The 16,788-nt window shown below is 49.3% G+C and overlaps 7 protein-coding genes across 7 annotated transcripts; 4 read left to right on the forward strand and 3 right to left on the reverse strand.

The window, feature by feature from the left end:
- Positions 1 to 383: 383 nt before the first annotated feature.
- N7503_004993 (uncharacterized protein) lies at positions 384 to 2,507 on the reverse strand (the record flags this gene model as incomplete). The annotated part of the gene is made up of 1 exon (XM_057064540.1): positions 384 to 2,507. The coding sequence occupies one exon, from the start codon at positions 2,505 to 2,507 to the stop codon at positions 384 to 386; it is 2,124 nt and encodes a 707-aa protein (XP_056922283.1).
- Positions 2,508 to 4,009: 1,502 nt separating this feature from the next.
- Positions 4,010 to 6,073, reverse strand: clf1 (putative cell cycle control protein (Cwf4); the record flags this gene model as incomplete). The annotated part of the gene is made up of 2 exons (XM_057064541.1): positions 4,010 to 4,243; positions 4,295 to 6,073. The coding sequence occupies 2 exons, from the start codon at positions 6,071 to 6,073 to the stop codon at positions 4,010 to 4,012; spliced, it is 2,013 nt and encodes a 670-aa protein (XP_056922284.1).
- A 425-nt stretch (positions 6,074 to 6,498) lies between these two features.
- N7503_004995 (U4/U6-U5 snRNP complex subunit PRP31) lies at positions 6,499 to 8,055 on the forward strand (the record flags this gene model as incomplete). The annotated part of the gene is made up of 1 exon (XM_057064542.1): positions 6,499 to 8,055. The coding sequence occupies one exon, from the start codon at positions 6,499 to 6,501 to the stop codon at positions 8,053 to 8,055; it is 1,557 nt and encodes a 518-aa protein (XP_056922285.1).
- Positions 8,056 to 9,403: 1,348 nt separating this feature from the next.
- Positions 9,404 to 10,226, forward strand: N7503_004996 (uncharacterized protein; the record flags this gene model as incomplete). Its single annotated transcript, XM_057064543.1, has 2 exons — positions 9,404 to 9,995; positions 10,048 to 10,226. The coding sequence occupies 2 exons, from the start codon at positions 9,404 to 9,406 to the stop codon at positions 10,224 to 10,226; spliced, it is 771 nt and encodes a 256-aa protein (XP_056922286.1).
- An 889-nt stretch (positions 10,227 to 11,115) lies between these two features.
- N7503_004997 (uncharacterized protein) lies at positions 11,116 to 12,254 on the forward strand (the record flags this gene model as incomplete). Its single annotated transcript, XM_057064544.1, has 4 exons — positions 11,116 to 11,743; positions 11,801 to 12,015; positions 12,064 to 12,156; positions 12,216 to 12,254. The coding sequence occupies 4 exons, from the start codon at positions 11,116 to 11,118 to the stop codon at positions 12,252 to 12,254; spliced, it is 975 nt and encodes a 324-aa protein (XP_056922287.1).
- Positions 12,255 to 13,026: 772 nt separating this feature from the next.
- Positions 13,027 to 13,638, forward strand: N7503_004998 (uncharacterized protein; the record flags this gene model as incomplete). The annotated part of the gene is made up of 2 exons (XM_057064545.1): positions 13,027 to 13,167; positions 13,219 to 13,638. 2 exons carry the CDS (start codon positions 13,027 to 13,029, stop codon positions 13,636 to 13,638), a joined length of 561 nt encoding a protein of 186 aa, XP_056922288.1.
- A 495-nt stretch (positions 13,639 to 14,133) lies between these two features.
- Positions 14,134 to 15,021, reverse strand: N7503_004999 (uncharacterized protein; the record flags this gene model as incomplete). The annotated part of the gene is made up of 1 exon (XM_057064546.1): positions 14,134 to 15,021. One exon carries the CDS (start codon positions 15,019 to 15,021, stop codon positions 14,134 to 14,136), a length of 888 nt encoding a protein of 295 aa, XP_056922289.1.
- Between the last annotated feature and the right edge of the window lie 1,767 nt (positions 15,022 to 16,788).

The following is a 16,788-nucleotide window of genomic DNA, read 5'->3' on the forward strand; positions in this document are numbered from 1 at the left end:
GTTTAATGATGGGGTACTCGGGTACCATGAAATGAATCCAAATATGTACAGAACAAGCACCAGTCAACCAAGGCTCAATCAGCACGAGAGCAGAATAGTCAACCAGAACACGCGAGTATGGACACTGATAAGTAGTAGGGAAAACAGAAAGTCCGAGGCACCGCTAAGGAATCGCTCGCTCTCAGAGACAAAGGACAGGATAGATGCAAGGGATATGCAACAAGGTATGCGACCGACAAGGAAACTTTTACAAGACACCAACCAGGAGACGCCATGCAAGGAACGAACAATGAAAAGATCAAAGAGGATGACAAGATAGAGAAGGTTGGAGAGAATGTGTAGATGATGGAAAATATTGCAGATGCCATTGTTCCAAAAAATGCTTAGCGTTCGGCGTGGAGGTTGAGCCAGCTCATATCGGAATTGTAATTCCCAGAAGGCGGAAGCTCGTCAATGTTGTCGGGTATGATGACGCTGGATTTGCGAGCATTGGAGTTGCGTGCGAAAGTTTGGGAGTTCGTCGCCGGGAGATTTGTGTTACTTGCGCCGTAATAACTGTTGCTGTAGTTGCTGCTGCTCGGGCGTCCTAGCCAACTGCTGTGACCTGCACCAGTCCAGTTTGTATCGTGCGGGTCGTCGTCTGAGGCGATGCTAACTGAGTCGGCACTGGAAATTCGGGCAGATTGGCTTTCGGGAATGAATAAGCTGCGCCCAGTGTGACCACCAAGTTCTGTTGTGGGACTGCCACTATTGACTTGACCAAGCGGCTTCGGTTGGTCAAGGAAACCGAAATCTAACGGAGCGAGGTTGGACATTGGCCAGGCGGTACTACCACGGTAATCTGATTTGGTGTACGCGGAGCTCATGGTGGAGCGGTCGGACTGCATTCCAGCAAGGTTCGTCGCGCGATTGTCATCAAAGTACTTGCCCCATCCCTCATCGGTGGTTCGATCCCCAGGCTTGTTTCCGGGGCTAGAGATAGCCTCGACTGCAGCGGCGACTGCGGCAGATCGGTCCGAGTCATCGGAGTACATGCTTGATGGAGCCAATCCACTAGACGGAATGGGAGATAGACCTTGCTTGCCCAGCCCGTATCCATAGCTCTGGTTGGGAGCCCTCAGGGCTTTCTCTCCTGCATACCTGCCCGACATGATAGCAAGTGAGTCATCAGATATCGTTGCGACTGGGACAGGGCTCTTTGCCATGGGGTAAGCTCCTTCAGTCAGGGGTTCTATTCCCTGATCTTGGAAACTCAGGCGATCTTTTCCGTCTCCGCCCTTCCTTTCGCCCTCTGGATTATGTTGCTCTCTTTTGCGGCGAAGAAGCACCAGGATAGCAACTAAGATGATGATGGCACCGCAAATACTTCCAAGGGTAGCACCAATGATTACGCCGACTTGCTCACCGGAACTGTCGGAAGCAGCAGCAGCGGCAGCAGCAGTCGGGGATGAGCTCGGTGTGGTCGACGCGGTAGAAGAGGCTGTGGCTGTGGCTGTAGGTGTGCTAGATGTGGTGGTCGTGGTAGTTGAGTGTAGAACCTTCTGTGTGCCACTGCCATAAAAGAGCTCTGTTGTGTTGGTCCAGCTATTGGATGTTTGATTGAATATGGACACTGAGTTGTTGCCGCTGCCGCTGGAGATGACAACCAAATCATCACTGCTTTGAGCAATTGCGTAGTCGGAACGTATCGTGGTTCCGGCATTTGTGCTGTTGTAAGAGGGATAGTTGCTCAAGCTCCGTTTTGTAGAGGAAGATCCAACGACAGAGGCGGCCAAGGCAATCCCATCTTTTATGATTTCATAGCTGGTGATAGTATTCGGCGAGACGTCCATGTCGAAGTCCTCCAGGATCTTGTTACCTTCGTCATCGCTCAAGATAGCGAAGCGACCGGTTTCTGACGAGATGTTGCTTGGAAGTGTTACTCCAGAAGCTACCCAACCAGTTGTATTTGCATAGAGGTAAACCTCAGTTGTGGAGGTATAGCCACCGACCAAAGCAAGGGCTGATTCATTCCACTTTAACAGCATCGGCGAAGCTGCTGAGGGAACACCTTGAGGCACTTTTGAATCTGTGTCATAAGGGGAGGATGTTGATAGCTCATAGGTCAATTGGGAGGCCGTATCAGAATTCTGGCTCCCGCCATATACTAAAATGGTAGCCGCATCCTCAAGATAACCCACGCCATGTCCGAGGAGATTGTTCAAGTTCGATGAACCACTCAATGGCGACCATATCTGGTCCTGGTACGAGTACCGCTGCAGACCGGAGTAAGATGAGTTGCCGGACCCGCCGACTACATAGAAAGCCAAATTGTCGTTGTCGCCCTCAATTGCCGCGGTGACACATGCGGCCCCCGTAACTTTCGCGCCCGGTGATAGCGTGGTCCAATTGGCGTTTCGTTCAAGGGAGAGCGAGGCGAATCCATCGGGGGCATAGACGTAGAGAGTATTGTCGTGGACTGCGGAGCAATGGCCCTCCAAGCTCATTGGGGGCTCGGGCGCAGTCATTGTGAAGAAAAGATGTGATACCAGACCAAAAGAAAAGAATGCGGAATGCCAGCCGGCAGAGTCAGTCAGGGCGAATAGTAGAGATTGAACGGTGACTACCAGAGCACTATCTCATCTCGGCCGGGGAGCGTTCAGGAGTAATGTGCCAGCATCCGGCAGCCGGGAGATCTTCACCTCAAGAATGTGTCCGTTCGGAAGTTGTGGAGTTGGAATGCTGTGGAAGCGCGAGAAGCTCGAGATGTTGGGCCGATGACAAAAAAATGGTAGGCAAGGTCGCTTTAGTGTAATCTCAAGTGTGAGATTGAAGTCGCGATACCGAAGGAAGGTGGGAGCTTGTCAAGTCGGGGGTCAACGCGTCGGAAAAGGTAAAGCGAATGAGATTCAGCGACACGTCGCGAAAGAATGAAAGTTGAAGTACAACAGACAACGACAACAACACACAACCGAAGGGACGAGTGCACAGCACGAAAGTTGAGGCAGGGTAGAGTGAGACAAGGCCCCCCTAGAGCCAAAGTTAGTGGAAAAAGGAAAAGGACGCCATCCCCTTAACGGTCAAGACCATGACGAAATGGCCCAGCGGTAATTTCCCCTTAAACCTACCTGATCAACGACTTCTAGATTTTGGGAAGAATTCAATTGCTATCTTCTCTCCCCTTTACTCTGTACAGACTGAATTATTTCTACTGAATTTTTTTTCCTATTCTGCTGCCTCCTGAGTGGGTCCTGCAGAGAAACAAAACCTGCATCTCTCTACATCCTCGGCTACTATGCATGTCTCCACTTGGGGGTTGGCACCGAGTACAGCAGAGCTTACAATGCAAGGGAGTAAACCAACAGAGAAACCAACATGAACGGGTTTGACCAAACACCAAACACCAAACAAACCCCCTTTTCCGCAAGTGGGGATCTTAACCATGGATTCACACTTGGCTCGTGCGCGTGTGACGGAAAATGAAAACAGGTACACAATGCGCTTTATACTCCTGGAGGTTTTCCATTGTTTCATGTAAATAAAGGATCAGATCATGAAAATCATGGAATCTTGCCATCGAAGTATCGAACCCCCGCCCATAAAAAAAATTAGCGTGGAATTTAAATGAGTCGCCCCCAACTGGGCGCTCTTCCGCGCCTCCGCTCCTCCACTTGGGCTCGTGGGAAAAACGGTCGCGTTGAATAAATGGTGCATTACGTGGACCGTGCGTCTGGTACCTGAAGAAAGGCTTCTGACTGGATCCGACTTGCCGATGCAGGTACAACCTTGGAGTCAGCCCTCTATTTCTGGATCTTGACTCGCACAGTCCCCTCAGCTGACTTTGGGGGTTGGCCTTACATATCCAACCATAGCTATAAGATTCTTACGACAGATCACCCGCGGGTAGGATCAAGATCAGCTGAGAAGGCTGTCCGGAGGATATGGGAAAAGGATGACAGGTACATGTAAGTATTGGTGGATATTAATAACACACAGGTCGAAGAATGGATACAAGTGCGATAGCCCCGCTCTAAGTCTGCCCACTCTGTTTCCACTGGTGCGCCTTTTGGAGCAGCCGCGATAGATTCGCGGCTGATTGGTCGTCCGCAGGGAACACGTAGTCCATGTACTCCTCGTACCGATCGTCCTCCAACTTGCGGCGTTTCTTGACCCGCCGCGGCATCTGCTTCTCGATCTTGTCGATGTCCTCCGGCGAGCCGTAAGTGTTCTCGAACGAACGCCAAGCATTGAGTAACTCCACGCGCTGATTAATTATTAGTATAGAGTTTAACCCTGTAGAGCAGGAGTCACATACCTCTTCCTTCATCTCCTTGTCCTTGAACACCTTGTGAGCCCGGTTGAAGACGGCACGGGCACGACGCTTGGCATCCTCGCTGACCGGCCGCTCCTCCTCTTCTTCCTCTTCTTCCTCCTCGGGTATATTGACTTCGAATCGGGCGTAATTGATCCACACCTTCACGTGGTCTGTCTTGGCGAGGAGACGTTCGTACAGCGCACGAACGCGCTCGTACTCCTCTTCTTCCTCCTCAAATTCAATGTAGGATTTCCACACCAGTTCCGGCATGTCAAGAGTCGGCTGTTCAATGCCCAACTCGTAGAGGGCCCGCGCGCGCTCTTGGTCATCCAAGCCACGTTCAAGTTCGGCATATTGAATCCAAGATTGGCTGTTGGAGGGGTTCCATTCGATCTTCTTCTCGTAGAGGGTTCGGCATCTGACGAACTCAAATAGCTGCCGCTCTAGGTCGATGTAGCCTCGGAAAAGCTTGTCCTTGGGGCAAGCGCCGATCGCCATACCCAATGTCTTCCGTGCAGTTTGCAATTCCATCTGTCGGATCTCGAATTGCGCTTTCATCAACCAGACCTTGGCAAATGTAAACTTTTTGTGGGGAATCAGCTTAATGCATTCCTGGTAGATCTGACGCGCACGCTCAATATCCTTGGCCTCCATCTCTTCCCATATAGCATAGAAGATCCAGAGATAGATATAGCGGCGCCAGTGTCGCTTTTCTTGTGAAGGGGGGATCTGTGCAATGGCACGTTCGTAGATGTCTCGTACACGCTCCGGATCGCCCGCGGTTTCCTCAAGTCGTGCAAAGTCAACCCAGATATCGTAATTCCTAGAGTTCTCCTTGAGCTGCTCCTCATATTGGACTCGGCGCTTGGACAGGATGACGTCTTCGACGCCTTCCCGGTCACCAAACTGCTTCTCGAAAGTTGTGTAGGCCTTGTGCAGGATCATCGATTTAGAGCGCGGTAGGCGATCGAGGGCATATTTGTAAATCGCCCGAGCGCGCTCAAACTCCTTCAGCTTAGCCTCGAACTTGGCATAAGCTGAAAAGAGCTTCTCATCCATAAAGTCCTCTCCCAATGTCTCGATCGCAATGCCGTACACCTCGCGGACCAAATCACTCGTTCCATACTCTTCTTCGAAACGAGCCCATTTGATCCAGTTCTTCGGTTCAGGATGCACTATCGTGAAGCGCTGGAAGATCGCGCGTGCTCGGTCAAACTCATTATACCGCTTCTCCATCTTGATATAAGAGCCCCATGCTCCCTCTTCAGGCTCCCACGACATCCAGCGCTCGAAGACCTGCCGAGTACCAGGGATGTTTCCAAGAGTCTCCTCCATGTAGACATATTTGTACCAGAGCTTATCGACACGGGGAAGAATCGTCACAGCGCGGTCGAGGAGGTTGCGAGCGTGATTAATGTTCCGGGTTTTCATCTCCGCTTCAATGTACCGAATCCACAAGACGACGGAGGTCGAGTCGACATCGAGGGCACGCTCGAAGATTGATCTCGCGCGCCGAAATTCTTTCTGCTCTAGTTCCCATGCTGCATAGCGCATCCAATTGTTCATGTTAATACGGTTGCGGCGCACATAGTCCTCGAATTCCTTGCGCTTGCGGCCTTGGTACTCGTGGAGCTCTTCCAAGTCAGCGAAGCGCTGTGTCGGGGCCTGAAGGCCAGGCTCTTGCCGGTCCACGGCCTCGCGGAGCAACTGCTCCGCAGAGATCTGGATCGGCGCAGCGGCCTTGTTCTTGACCCGGGGAGGGCCTCGTGACGCCTCCATGGTGAAAGGTGAAGGGTATCGAGGTTGGCAGAGATGTCGGGTTGGAGGATGGCCGGGCGTGATGGTTTGTAGTGGCTCAAACAGTCGACAGCGTGACTGCGAAGATAAAACAGGAAGAAAGCGATATTAGTACGGGCCGCTTATTTTATCTTCTCTCATAAAGGCGCACAATGGCCAAGTGAAGATGTTGCAACTCTTATGATCCGTCAATCAAATCGCGGATTGAAATCATTGAACCTGCACCTCTGTCTCGTTTCGCCACCCGCAGTAGCTCTCGTGACTAAGCCGCAGCTAACTTCCGCTCCATCGCAAATAATAATTCCGAGGAAACTTGACATCTTCAAAAGCCCCGGTGGCACCAGGGATCATTTACTTTCGCCTCTAAACCTCACCACTCACACAATAATCTCTCCTTATACGCCATCATGTCGACCGCGGAGGAGCTTATGCGCGACTTCGAGGACTCTGAGGAAGATTTCCAGCAGGACGAAGACCTCGAACCGGAGCAGGAAGATGAGCAAGAAGCCCCCAAAGAAGGCGCCGAAGTGACCAACGAGTTCGACCGGTCAATTACAACGGGCGATGAACTCACCCGCCTACACAAAGTCCTTCGCGATCACTACTCCATCCGATTCCCCGAACTTGAAACCCTCGTCACGAGCCCTATCAAGTATGCGAAAACCGTGGCTATCCTCAGAAATGGCCCTCTCGACGACATCAAAGCCCTTTCGAACTCCGCAGACAACATTGTGGGAGAGTCGCTCAAGGGAGTGCTAGATGGGCCGTCTCTTATGGTTGTGGCAGTTGAAGGAACGACCACCCGTGGCCGCGAGATGACCGATTCAGAATTGAAGATGGTCATGGATACATGCGAGAAGATCATCACACTCGATCGTGAACGTACAGCTCTCACGGAGAGTATCCGGTCTCGTGTGCATCAGATTGCCCCCAACCTAGCGACGCTCATTGGTGCTCACACTGCCGCCCAATTTCTTAACCAAACCGGTGGATTGCTGGACTTGGCGAAAATTCCCGCGTGTAATTTAGGCGCACAGGGATCTAGGAGACAGGATGGACTGGGATTTGCTACGAATCATGGTGTTCGATCACAAGGCTTCTTGTACGACTCACCACTCATCCAGGAGGTTCCCAACGATCTGAAAAAGCAAGCTATCCGGATCGTTTCCGCCAAAATGGTCCTCGCAACCCGCGCCGATGTATCAAAGTATGCGAAAGATGGCTCCCTCGGCGAGGAATTGAAAGAGCAGTGTTTCAAGCGACTGGAGAAACTGACTGAGCCTGCTCCTAATGCTTCAACAAAGGCCCTTCCAGCTCCAGATGACAAGCCATCCAGAAAGCGTGGTGGACGACGTGCACGAAAGGCCAAGGAGGCTATCGCCATGACTGAAATGCGCAAGGCCCAGAACCGAGTTGCGTTCGGCAAGGAGGAATCAGAAGTTGGATATGGTACAGGTGAAGGCACTGTCGGTCTGGGTATGCTGGGTCAACAGAACGATGGCCGCATTCGTGCCACGCAAATCGACCAGCGCACCCGTGCCAAGCTCAGCAAGAACAACAAGGGCTGGGGTGGATCAACTCCGGCCAGTGGCACCGCCTCCTCATTGCGCGGCTTTGGTCAGGGCGGCATGAACGGCACTGCTAGTGTTCTACAATCCAAGGGCCTCCGCAGCTCCGGTGTTGGGACTTCCTTGGGTGGCGGCTCCGCTGGTACGGCTAGTACCATTGCATTTACTCCTGTACAAGGCCTCGAGCTCGTCGATCCTAAGGTGCAAGCCGAACTCAGTCGCAAGCGCAAAGCTGAAGAGGACCGCTGGTTTAACTCCGGCACATTTACCCAGGTTGGCGGTAGCCAAACCAGCACTCAACCGAAGGAGAAGGATGGGTTCAAGGTTCCAGCTCTTCCACTCAAAAAGAAGGTGGACACCGGCGCGGGCAAGATGGGCCCACCCGCTAAGCCATAGTTGCATCCGCTTGTTAGTTCATTTGTTTATTCCGGGTCTGCATTTGGGCGGCGTTCAAGAACGATCAATGACCGGAGGTGGCTGGCTCTTTCTTTTTTAACCTCGTGATACCAATTTTTGTACAGTAAACGGTCATATCCAATCACAAAATATCCAAAGATTTCAAGATAAGGAATTATTTTGTTTGCTTGATCTGTAGGTCCTAATGTGGTGATCCTTTACGTAACATTGTCGGCCGTGTGCATATGCTGCTGCGCCGTTTATTTCCCCGATGCATGGGCCGTCGTATTGGTTTTGGAAGGCGCGATGCAGTATTAATTACCCCCCTCTTTTTCGAATTTTCATTCTTTTAAGCGTTTTGTTCTTGTTCTTCATTATCTGTCATTTTGCATAATTTCATCGAGTCCAATATAGAGCAGATTAAGCGCGAATGAGCGTAGACATCCCACTCCTATAATTGGTTTTTTTGCATGGAATTCCAAGGTCAAATAAATTGTTTGGTCTTTGACTGAAGTACCATTGGGCATCACTTCAACTTCCGCAATCGGTTGATGCAATCCGATAGGTAGGTCATATCGCAATTGGTTTAGCAGATTCTAGGTTCTCGGGTGGCGAAATCGGATCTGTGCTATTGGCGAGATCTCGCCGCATGTATTAGACCGAAGTACAATTTACAACTCAGTAACCATGGAGTAGGAACTGAACGGTCTGCTACCTTATATGAAATTGTTAATTACAATATCCCATGGTAGCCTATCCGAAAACTACACCTTGGTATCATCCCGTCGATCAGGGGTATCTCGCCCGGATATATATATGGTGCGGCCCCTCGATGTCAAAGTCACCGTACCATGGTTGAACATGGAAAACCCTGTCCTAGAATTTACTCAGCGTACCATGTGTGCTACACCAGTACTAGAAAATCGGTACATAATATTAATGCATGATTTGGTTTCCACCAGGCCATGAAACACGTGGCGCATCATCCGGTCAGCTTCCACTCATCAACAAATAAATGCTTCGTAGACAAATCAATATGTCGTTACGAATTGCGTGAGAACCTAAAAGATCCGAACCAAACTTTGACTTTGACACTCTAGATGGCGTGCTTATGCCGGGTTCTGTAGCCGTTCTTTCGCAATCTGGGGGAATGTGGCACCAAATGAAGAAACATGGTAGCGGTGTGCACTGCGTGCCCCAATCTTATGACGATGAAATTTTTTTCAAACCCTCATAAAGTCAATTCTATTGCTTTCATTATAGTCGCATTTTTTCTGTTTTGCATAGACTCTCGCCAACAAACGGCTCGTGATATACCCGCATTGTATTCTTCTCTTATCTTCCAAGCATGGCGATAGACGTGGCTGCCCCAACGCTGAGCAGCACAGCAGCAAAACTTGGCTTGGATCAAGATCAAATTCCTCGACCAATTTTGAACCGGCTCCTCCGCCATGATCTGGTGACATCCGATTTCGACGACTTGAAGTTCAACGCTGCAGCATCTCGTCAATTGCAATTGGGCGAGGGAGATGCTCAATATGACTCTTCAGATATCGATTCTCGTCTGATTGCCTCTCCATACAATGGATCACCTCATCTTCTGGATTTAAATGGCCTGGACACGCAAAGCCGGCTGCTATCGCTGGCATTAGCATACTTCACGCCTATTCGGGACGATTATGCCACAGCGGAGTATCTGGAATCGTTCAATTGGGCTCAAGTCTTTGATCTCTTGAAATTATTCTCAGAGGCTGAAGGCCACGCATGGACAAAACAGACTTTCTATGTTGTGTCGTTCCGGTCAATACTGAAGTCGGGTGTTGATAATGATCATCTCCATGATTTGGATGCGTATTCCCACCAAGAAGCTACCACCAGTGGTGGATTATTGAAGTATTGGTTCGGTACGAAGAATGAGAAGAGACAGAACCTGGCAACTTGTGAGTGATCTCAATGATCTTGATGGGTAACCTTGGCTAATACCGTGAGCAGGCATCTGGCGGAATCGGAATGATGCGAGGTTAGGAGGTCGGGGGCCGTGGCATGCAAAGGCTAGAGCGGCGGGAAGGGAGCTGTATGAAGACATTGTTTTCTCAACTATGAAGTTGGTTATTGAGGATGGTGTCTCTTCTTGGAGCATGAGTGACTGGAGAAGCGAGGATGAGTCCTGAGGGCATATGAAATTTGAGCGCTCATCCACTGGAGACTTATTTTCCTACTTAGCATGAAAACATATGTTGCATTATGCAAAAATTTAAGGGAGAACGTAAATAAGGGGTAGTTGGCCAAAGCATCAGATTCTATTGGGCATTATGCAAGGATTACGCAGGGTCCTATGTATAGTGGCGACCTTGCATACCCTTACCGTCAGGGTATCTCAACTTTGAAACAATGCAGCAACCATGAAAGTTGTCGGGAGGTGGACCACGAGAATGGAAACTTTGATCAATAAGCCTGTATACAATTCCAGTGCATATGGGTAAGGCGCGAGCGTATCCGAATATCGAAACAATTTCAAAGGTGTCTGTAGATCACTATCAGAAAATTGTAGAATCGAAAGATCGGAAGATGTAGAGATGGGCATGTAGCGTGTACCATCCAGGAAAACAAAAATATGACGGAAATTAGTGTCATGAGAATCACCAGTGACTGTTCGCATTTCCCCCGCCGCAGGAGAAAAGAGTATAATTTCCCGCAGTGGAGACATCATGGGTTCCACGCCTTTATCCATCGAGTACACTTCCCCGCAACAAAAGCGGGGATAGTTACCCTTCTTGCTTCAATCTCAGCATCATGCTGCCCAAAGAATATTCCATGGAGACACAAGCTCCACTGAAGTGCCGAATTGTTGTTCCATGCGGGGCGCAGATGACAATCGTGCCAGTCTGGTTGGACATGAAATCTGATTACATTAGGTGACCACCCCGCAATCACGGGGACCTGTGGCAGCTATGAGGTTATAAATTGCAGCATATCTCACTGGTAATCAATATTCTTCTTCAATCTTAACGCTTCATTGACATACGTGCTACCTATCATATCTAATTTCATACAGCCAAAATGGTTGCCATCCTAGCGAACCGCCTCGAGGTCAATGACGGACCCTTGAACTCAGAAAACGCGACTCTTCTCCGACCCTCCGAGACTACACTATCCTTGGAGGAGCTCCGAAAGCGATTTGAGGAAGACGGATATCTCTTTCTCAAGCAGATCCTTCCGCGGAACGATGTTCTGGAAGCCCGAAACGCATACTTTACATCGCTCAAGTCCACCGGTGTCCTGAAGCCCGGCAGCGAGCCCGTCGAAGGCATTTTCGATCCAGCCAAGAGTCATGAGCAATACCCCGGCATTGGTGCTGGACATGCCGACGGAAATGGAAGACCAGGTGGTGAGCAGGCGGCAGCATTTGTGGACCTCGCTCTCGATGCGCATTATCAGGACTGGTATGCTGAGAAGTTTTGCAACCATCCCGCTCTCTACGACTTCATCGCTCGATTCTCCGGTTGGAACAAGAACACTCTCAGTCTGCGTCGAACACTACTCAGGAATAACATCCCTGGCTCGAAGCCCATTGGTGTGCATTATGACCAAATCTTCTTGCGACATGGTGATCCGACCAGTATCACCGCCTGGGTTCCCATGGGAGATATCAAGTTAAATGGGGGAGGGCTGATCTATCTGGAAGATGGTATGTTGAGGCGTCGTCTATCATTGCCGTAATACTTTGGGTTAATTTGGGCCATAGGTGACAGCATCGGAGTGGAGCTCGAACAAGCTTTTTACAAGAAGGCAAAAGAATCCGGGATGAGTGATGAGGAGGCTAAAAATGCTTTTAACTCGAATATGATGGCAACGGGCTTGCTGTCGGAATTTCCGGCTGAATTTGCCCGGCATCATAGCCGACGTTGGTTGGTCTCGGCCTACGAGGCTGGGGATGTTGTCTTGCACAAGCCTCATATGGTACGTCGACCTAAGATTTATTATTGACCGCATCTAACGGCGTTCTAGATTCATGCGTCGACCATCAACCATGATCCTGATAATGTGATTCGCCTCGCGACGGATCTCCGATTCTGTGATTCTTCAAAGCCAATTGATAAGGTATGTCTTAGTGAGAAATGCAGACAAGCTTAGTATCTACTTGCTAATTGAACCTTCAGCGGTGGATGAACCACTATACTTTCAATGATGGTGTTTAAGCAGACAGAAGCTGTATTATTTATCTATTCAACCGAGTGCATTCAAACTTCTTTCAAAAATTACATTTAAAAAAACCGAAGCACAAAATAGAAGAATAATATGGACATTGATAGAGATTTGAAAGAGAGCGACCGATGAAGTTGAACGGCTTGAGTTCTCACCAGGTCGTATTTTGGATCGGCTGAATAACCAGACAAATAATCACCTCGTCATTCCTACAATCTGAGCAGGGACACAATTTCTCAGGGCTGTTTGCTTTACCTTTCTCTCGGCACTGTCATTATGATCTAGTGGAAGTATCTAATTGGTCTGATCAGCCTTTGGAATGCCGACACCAGGATCAACATCGCGCACAGACACCCCTGGCTTCGCAACAACCGTCCCCTGAGATACGATGACAGCCAGTAAACACATTAATGTGTCCAGTCTAGAACGAATGGCTTGTAATAGGCGTGACAGCTAAAAGTCAATTAGCTAGCATAAATTGTTGAAATTACGGGACGGCTGGATAGTTTGGTAAAGTATGCGACAGTTGGAATTTCTATACCGAGTTCCCCTATACAGTGCTCACAACCTTCATTCCAGAAAGCCACAAATATTGCAGACCCCACAAAACATAACCTATATGAATCATAGATATCCAGGTGGGTCTACTTTGCATCTGGAAATTCCCTTCGCCATATAGTCTCCCTTTGGCGCTGCAGTCTTCTCCGCTGTACCAAATCAACAACACCCTATTCAACTTTGCGCAACACCTAAAAGCCATTCAATATGTTATTTTCATCCCAATCATCTTGGGGAGCTGCCATGGTCGCGAGCCTTTTGGCTGCGACTGTCTACGCGATCCCAATTCGCGACTCGAGCACCGAAACCCAAAACCGACTGCATTCAAAGATACAACCTCGCAACCCGGTAAATGAGCCAACCATTCGCATCAATAATACCGCAGCTAACAAGTAACAGAGGATTATTCCCGACACCGAGAATTACCTCAGCAGCATTTTCCACCAGCTGGGTATTGATACCATAGACAAAGCCCTGGCGCCCACATCGTCTACTGCAGATACTACAGAAACCCCAGCCCCCTCCAGCGAAGCCAGCCATGGGGTAGACGAGGAAGCCACGGCGACCCCGACCGCAGCCATCGCTGAGGAGACGTCCACGCCTTCATCGACCACGACTGCAGACGAGGTGACCTTCACAACAACTATTAGGAATGGAAATAACAATCCAATTGAGAATATCCAGATTGGACAGGGCTGGAAGGGTTCCAATCGTATCCACGCTTCGGATGTGCCTGTGATCATGAGTGCTGTTGAAGAGGCACTTGCAAATAGGTTCAACGACATCGTTGATAGCTCTGATGAGCTTGGGTTGGAGTGATGCTGCTCTGTATGACCAAGGCCCCTGTCGCTGCTTGTTTTGTACGGGGGATTCTCAAAGGTGGAGAGGATGGACGCACTCGATGGTTTGATGTTATTTACCCTGTAATGATTTTGTAGTTCTATGAATGTATAATTAGTCTGTTTCTGAAATGTTAATCAGCCAAGGCTCCGAGGTTATTTTCGGAAATACAAGCTAGAAAAGAGGTTTTGTTTAGCCGGTGATGAAAGTTCGCGTCGCGTTCTCCTCCCTCCATTAACCGACAGACATATACGAAGGTATTGATCAATTTGTTCAATGTGCTCAATATTAATGATTGACTATTAGCAGAGACTATATCGATCACCACATTAAGCCTCATAAACTTGGGGGCAATAGGCTGCACTACCTGAGTTTCCGACACTAGGTCAACTCTACAAGCGCCGCCACTTTGGACTAGGATTCTGATCCGTCTCATCCAATGCGACTGTCCCCAGACCACATCAAAACAGCCTATCACAGCCAGGGCGACGTCATATTCGGGCCACTCAAGTAAACATTGATTTGCATGGCCTGGAGCTTTCCGTCGTAGTACTGAAGCACTTCGAGTGTGTCACCAGTGGCTCCAAAAGGAGACACGACTGTGATTTCAGCTTCGGCTTCCGTCTCTTTTACCCACACATCCTGCGCTTCCTGTGCCGAAGTCATACGATTCGGGATAAAAGCGGAGACATTCTGGTAGGGGTAGACTTTGCCTGGGATAATGCCGCTAGTCACGACAAAGCCCAGTTCCTCGTCGACAACTAAGGCTACGCGTGCATTATCGTCAGTGGGATGATCATCTGGCCAGCTGCAACCGAGCGGGTCACTTGAAGCATTTCCGTAGACACCAGTATCAATAACCTTCCAGCCCAGTTCGGTGAATTGACAGTCGTCATCAACACTAACGGAAAGGTTGTTGGTTGACGAGAAAAGGGCATCGCTCAGATTATACAAGTATTCTCTACTCGCCTTTGTTCGATTGGCTGGCGGCGACATCAATTCCGCATAGTTCGCCGGAAGTTCTATGGCCGAGTAGGAAAAGCCGTGGTCTCCTCGGTTGCGGTTCATGAACAGCTCCAGCTCGGTGATTAACCGGTCGACAACCTTGACTCGTCCTCGAAGGACTGTTTTCTTCGCGTCGTCGCCTTCGCTAACGTCCAGGGCGAAGTAGGCTGTGCCGTTTGTTGTGTCGATTGCCAGCAGGCTGGGCTCACCTGCCTCCGTGATAGTGCGCCACGCCGTCATCATAGTGACCGCTGCCGGGTGCGAGTTTTCGGTCGCCTTGTAGACTGGTGCCAAAGGCAGCATGAACGGATTATGCATGACCATTGAATCAATGATCCCCTGCACGATGTTCGTCATACATGTTCGGGAGCAGTCGCTGCTGAATGAACTTCTGCGCGCCAACGAGCCTGGAGCAGCATTTCGAGGCAGGCGCATAGATTCTCCACCTATCGCCGAAATAGCCACGGCGATACCTATCGACAAGCGAAGCAACCTAAGTAGACTTGAAACTTGCATTGTGACGAGTTGACTGGAGTTCTAGTCCAGTTGCTGGTATTAGGCAAGGCTATGCACTGCTCGGTGAAGGAGGCTTGTAGTTGAATTAGCAAGAGGAAAAGTCCACGCTTTATACCTCGAATCTCCAGGTCAGACCACGCGTACCCCTCATTTTCTACTACCTAGTATAGAAGTTTATGCATTTTGACAACGGCGTACACTACTAAGCCAAGAGCAATGCAGACAATATTGCAGTATACTCCTCGGCTCCACGCTCGGCTCCACCCGCTGAATGGTTGGTTATATTCTGCCTAGAGTCTGGGGAAGGACCCACCTGTTACCTCCACAGCACCTTTGAATAGTATTACGGGGCCAAAGTATCCTGGTTCTCAGGTTTGAAGCATGCATGAAGATGGAATATGACCTATTAGAGCCTTCTAAGCCTACAAATCGGGCCCTCCTCAAAATGCGGTTTAGCGCGCGAAAAGAGGCGTTCACAATATGCTAATTACAACAACGCAATTCGGGCCCTCCTCAAAATGCAGTTTAGCGTAATAAAAACAAACTCCGTAATAGGCCAATTTCAACACTTCGGGCCCTCCTCAAAATACGGTATAGCGCATAAAAAATAGCGTTTGATCTGATGCGGGGTATACAAAGGTCGGGGTAATTCTCTCTCCCACTTTTTGGTTAAGTACTCATAGGTCATCATCAGTATCGTCTTATCTGAAATGAATGGAATTGCACACGTTGCTGGTGATTTTGAGTGTCAAATGCAGCGTACCTTCAGGTTCGCGTCCACACACTCCTTCTGCACTTGAACTCTTTTGCAGATAGCAGGTAGAACCCTGAAGTTGTGTTGAATTTGTAGATGTCCAAAATAATAGGCTGGGAAGGCGATTGAGGTCGAGTGAACCCTAATCATCTCGCTTCCAGTCCTTTCACCACAAGGTCACGAAGTTGATGAGCCACTTGATGTTTAGAATAATATTTCGTAATTCATCCCAATTTCTGTTAATATTTTCATCCACCATGCTACTAGCTGACGTGTGGCTTATGCAAGGCCGGTCATCTGGTGGCTTCCACATGTGCACTTGGGTGAGAGATGGGAATCACGGGAGTTCGAGACCAAAGCCCCCTTACATGGGACCCACTATTTTGGCCATACCAAAACCATAATATGGGCATCCGTCCATAGGAGAGATGCTGAAGACTTCGTGGTTGGCTACGGCTGCGTTCCCCAAATTTCCTTCTGTTGGAGTCACTCAACCTGTCCTGCAGATCGATACTATATACCCTAGAGGTGAAAGTTCAATTTTCAACTGCTCCTTTCTTTCTTGCTACCCTAATAGTATTCATTTGATTTATTCTTTGACTTACGAGCCCATGAGTGCTGACACATTCCTTGGAAGATGAGGCCGACATTGTCAACATTGGAGCCCACATTCCAGATTCCCAATCATGCCACGACGACCCCGTGTTGTCGCCCAGACCTTGAAAATGGGCCAACAAAAACCTGAGTGTGATTCAGAAATACTGGGAAAATACTAATTTTATGTCCTTGGTTTTGGAAAGCAGTGCTTGCATTGAAAGTGCCTCGGGGTAATACACTAAACATCATACATGCGA

Source organism: Penicillium pulvis (genome assembly GCF_028828015.1).
Source record: "Penicillium pulvis strain IBT 33274 chromosome Unknown contig_23_segment0_segment0, whole genome shotgun sequence".
NCBI classification, from domain to species: Eukaryota; Fungi; Ascomycota; class Eurotiomycetes; order Eurotiales; family Aspergillaceae; genus Penicillium; species Penicillium pulvis.